At 53.9% G+C, this 4,629-nt stretch overlaps 1 protein-coding gene across 2 annotated transcripts in view; it reads right to left on the bottom strand.

Annotated features, from left to right (window-relative positions):
* NAA40 (N-alpha-acetyltransferase 40, NatD catalytic subunit) overlaps nt 1-1,939 on the bottom strand; it is a 20,969-nt gene extending 19,030 nt beyond the window's left edge. For both annotated transcript variants that reach the window (XM_042439135.1, XM_042439137.1), the window contains exon 1: nt 1,885-1,939. In XM_042439135.1, the coding sequence (XP_042295069.1) occupies nt 1,885-1,890 (6 nt within the window). In that variant the 5' untranslated portion in view covers nt 1,891-1,939. The remainder of the gene's footprint in view (nt 1-1,884) is intronic.
* Nucleotides 1,940-4,629: the final 2,690 nt, after the last annotated feature.

The following is a 4,629-nucleotide window of genomic DNA, read 5'->3' as shown; positions in this document are numbered from 1 at the left end:
GCAGGAAGGCTGCCGGTTGGAGAGATGCGCAAACAGACGGGAGAGGAACATGTTCCTCCATCTCCCTGGCACAAGCAGGCACAAACAAGGCCCAAAGCCACTCCTCAGGCGGGGGAGGAGGAGACAACGTAGATTGTGCACCGTATATATTTGACTATAAGCCCACCTCATGCAGGTTTTGGGACCCAAATGATGGTTTTTGATATGAACCCCTGGATATCAGGGTTAAACTTAGGGGGATGTGATGAAGGGTGTCAAGGAGAAGCAAAGGAAAGCAATGCCAAAGGGCTTGCCACAATCCAGCAGACCTAACTAAGGCTGGATGGATCAGAGAACAGAGGGAGGTCATTGGTGTTCCAAGGCAGAAAACGCTCTCTCTTGCCTTTCCTAAGGAAGCAGTTCCTGTTTTGGAGTGAGGAGTCCAAGTCCATACTTACCTTGACCCATGGAGAGTCCAGTCAGGTTTATTTGGGGGCCAGCCACAATGCTGGCAAAACATCAGGAATAAACTCTCCTAGAACATGGCCCAGAGCCCCCACAACCCACAAAAAGCTATTTTGGGGGTCAGATTTTGATCTTAAATTTTCTAGACATATAAATAAGTGTATACGTACTATCGCTAACTTGTTTGTAGCTGTTGCACATCAGCGTACACAACAGCAGCACAACAAGTATTCTTTGCAGGTTCTCCAGAAAAGGAGGAGATGGCATGCGTTGCCCAAAGGTCCAAAGCACACTGCAGAGAATATCCAGTTGGAGACTAGACTTATCCTCGCATTCGCTTGGGGTCAGGGGCACAGGACCCCCAAATAACAAAACCACCACGTTTTGACCTGAGAGGATGCCTCTCTAGGAATCTCTCGGTCCTCCAGGGAAACCTCTGTGGTCAACGTCCGACAGACACTGGCCATAGATGCACAGGAGCTACAAAGGCCTAGTGGAGTGTCCTCTCTAGGAACCTCTAGGTCTTTCAGGCAACCGTTGTTAAAGTGACCATAGAGTTCCCTGGAGGGACCTAGAGATTCTAGAGAGGAACACATGAACCAGACCCCTGAATAATCAGATCCGCAAAAGTCAAGGCTGCAACATATGGAGGGATGAGTGTAATTTGTTTGACTCATGAAGGAATTATTGAGGGACTTTTCTGTGGCAATACACTGGAAGCAATTAAACTGTCACTTTAAGTTGATTGAAGTAAGTAGTAAGAGTAAACTTGGGAATCAGGTCCAAAGCACACTTGCAGAAACAGCCCAGTTGAGAGCTTCAACTGCTCAATGCAGGAATGCTGGGAACTGTAGTTCTGAGACATTGAGCCTTCTTTCTATACCCCACAATAAGTATGAATTCCCAGGAAGTCACACTCTTCAGCTCAGAGGATGGATGTTTGTTTTATAACCCGGCCTGCCCGTAGCTAGGGACCAAGGCGTGGTGGCCAGGGCAGACCCCTGCTTGGCCAACTTGCCATGAATCCATGAAGGGTTCCTTAGGCGCTAGTAGGATGGCTAGGTCGACTCTCTCAGCCTCAGGGAGTATTGGCAACCTCGGCTCTGGGGCTCTAGGGTGCCATTCGGTGAATTTGAGGGTTGGTGAAGTTGGGTGTCACATTCTTCCTCGAAGGCCATGGCAAACCCCTGGCCATGGGCTAAAACCCCACAAGAGAGTTGCCTCAGGGTCGTTTTTAAACAGGAGAATGACGTAAGCATTGGTCCAGCAGCCAGCCGCACTCCTCAGCCCCTCCTTGCCATTAAAGCCATGACAGACCCAGAAACGACCTGAAGGCACACAACAACAACGACGACAATGTTTACCTTCCTCTCCCCCCCCCAAAACAAATCCTTCCCTCCCCAAATACTCCCTCCTCCAGCCTCTCCAGGCCTTACTTACTCCCATGGCGGCGCCTCCTCAGAAATTTATGGCCCAGTTTTAATACATATTTACATATATATATGTGTGTGTGTGGGTGTGTGTGTTGGGGCGCCTCAAGGTGGCTACTGCGCCTTGCGCATAGCGCATTTTAGGGCGGGGGGAGAAAAACAGCCACCTGACGCACGCGGCCTTTGGAATGCGCATGGCGCAGTTAAGAACGATGGGCAAGGAAGAGGGCGGAAGACAGAAGGCTCCAAGGTTTAAAAGGCGCCTGCGCAGAATGAAGGGAGCCCGGTGTGGCGTGTTTGCTGACGAAACGGGGCAGGAGAGGAAAAGGCGGGAAAGGGTTTCAAAGATGGTGCTCGTCGCATATTGAATGCTGGCAGTGGGAAAAAAGGGGCCCGGAGCGCGGCTCCAGAGCGCGGTGCGCAAAAAGAAGGGAAAAAAGAGGGGCTGATTCAACAGAGCGCCGGAGAAAGCGGGAAAGCGATCATAAGAAGGCTTTTCCTGAGGAACTAATGGGCGCGCATGCGCAGTGGCGTCTGGGAGAGGCCCTCAGCCTATCAGCAATTTCCCCTCATAAAGGGCAGTCACCCACTGCTTTATGTTGCAAATAAAAGACACCATATTAAAAAACACTTCTGTGTGTGTGCCTTCCCAGTCTTCCCCAGCATGCCTCCCTCGAGGCTGAGAGAGAGTGTGACTACAGCGGGGAAAGCGCCCCACGTGCACTACACAAAGTCCTTTCACTCCCAGAACCCACTCTCCAGCCATACAAAGCGGGAAAAGCGCCCCACGGACACTAACGGGAGTCCTTCCACTCCAGAACTCCAACTCCCAGATGCAAAGCGGGAAAAGCGCCCCCACGTGCACTAAACGGGAGTCCTTCCCCTCCCAGAACTCCAACTCCAGGATGCAAAGCGGGAAAAGGCTCCCACGTGACACTAAACGAGTCCATTCCCCCTCCAGAACTCCACTCCCAGCAACAAAGCGGGAAAGCGCTCCCACGTGACAATAAACGGGAGTCCTGTCCCTCCCAGAACTCCAACTCCCAGCATTCAAAGCGGGAAAACGCCCCCACGTGCACTAACGGGGTCCTTTCCCCTCCCAGACTCATTCCCAGATGCAAAGCGGAAAAGCGCCCCCACGTGACACTAAACGGGGTCCTTCCCACTCCCAGAACTCCAACTCCCAGGATGCAAAGCGGGAAAGCGCCACGTGACACTAAACGGGAGTCCTTCCCCCTCCCAGAACTCCAACTCCAGCAACAAAGCGGGAAAAGCCCACGTGACACTAAACGGGAGTCCTTCCACTCCCAGAACTCAAACTCCCAGCATGCAAAGCGGGAAAAGCGCCCCCACGTGACACTAAACGGGGTCCTTCCCACTCCCAGAACTCCATCTCCCAGCATGCAAAGCGGAAAAGCGCCCCCACGTGACACTAACGGGAGTCCTCCACTCCCAGAACTCCAACTTCCAGCATGCAAAGCGGGAAAAGCGCCCCCACGTGACACTAAACGGGAGTCATGTCCCACTCCCAGAACTCCAACTCCCAGCATGCAAAGCGGGAAAAGCGCCCCCACGTGACACTAAACGGGAGTCCTTTCCCACTCCCAGAACTCAACTCCCAGCATGCAAAGCGGGAAGGCCCCACGTGACACTAAACGGGAGTCCTTTCCCTCCCAGAACTCCATCTCCCAGCATGCAAAGCGGGAAAAGCGCCCCACGTGACACTAAACGGGAGTCCTTCCCACTCCCAGAACTCCAACTCCCAGCATGCAAAGCGGAAAGCGCCCCCACGTGACACTGAAACGGGGTCCTTCCCCTCCCCGAACTCCACTCCCCAGCTGCAAAGCGGGAAAAGCGCCCCCACGGTCACTAAACGGGAGTCCTCCCACTCCCAGAACTCACTCCCAGCATGCAAAGCGGGAAAAGCGCCCCCCCACTGACACTAAAACGGGAGTCCTTTCCCCTCCCAGAACTCCATCTCCCAGCATGCAAAGCGGGAAAAGCGCCCCACGTGACACTAAAACGGGAGTCCTTTCCCACTCCCCGAACTCCAACTCCCAGCATGCAAAGCGGGAAAAGCGCCCCACGTGACACTAAACGGGAGTCCTTTCCCACTCTCAGAACCAACTCCCAGCATGCAAAGCGGGAAAGCGCCCCCCGTGACACTAACGGGAGTCCTGTCCCACTCCCAGAACTCCATCTCCCAGCATTCAAAGCGGGAAAAGGCCCCACCGTGACACTAAACGGGAGTCCTTTCCACTCCCGAACTCCATCTCCAGCATGCAAAGGGGAAAGCGCCCCCACGTGACACTAAACGGGAGTCCTTTCCCCTCTCAGAACTCCAATCCCCGCTGCAAAGCGGAAAAAGCGCCCCACGTGACATAAACGGGGTCCTTCCCCTCCCAGAACTCCAACTCCGCCTGCAAAGCGGGAAAAGCGCCCCCCGTGACACTAAACGAGAGTCCTTCCTCCAGACCAACTCCCAGCATGCAAAGCGGAAAGTGACCCACGTGAACTAACGAGAGTCTCTGTCTCACTCCCAGAACTGCAACTCCAGCATGCAAACGGGAAAAGTGCCCCCACGTGACACTAACGGGGTCATTTCCCCTCCCAGAACTCCAACTCCCGCATACAAAGCATGCAAAGCCTTTTCCCGCTTTGCATGCTGGGAGATGGAGTCTGGGAGGGGAAATGGACTCCCTTTAGTGTCACGTGGGGGGCGCTTTTCCCGCTTTGTATGCTGGGAGTTGGGTTT

This window comes from Sceloporus undulatus, chromosome 9 (assembly GCF_019175285.1).
Source record: "Sceloporus undulatus isolate JIND9_A2432 ecotype Alabama chromosome 9, SceUnd_v1.1, whole genome shotgun sequence".
Lineage (NCBI taxonomy): Eukaryota > Metazoa > Chordata > Lepidosauria > Squamata > Phrynosomatidae > Sceloporus > Sceloporus undulatus.
The sequence above is the reverse complement of the archived record's forward strand: the minus strand, read 5'-3'. Positions and strand labels throughout refer to the sequence as shown.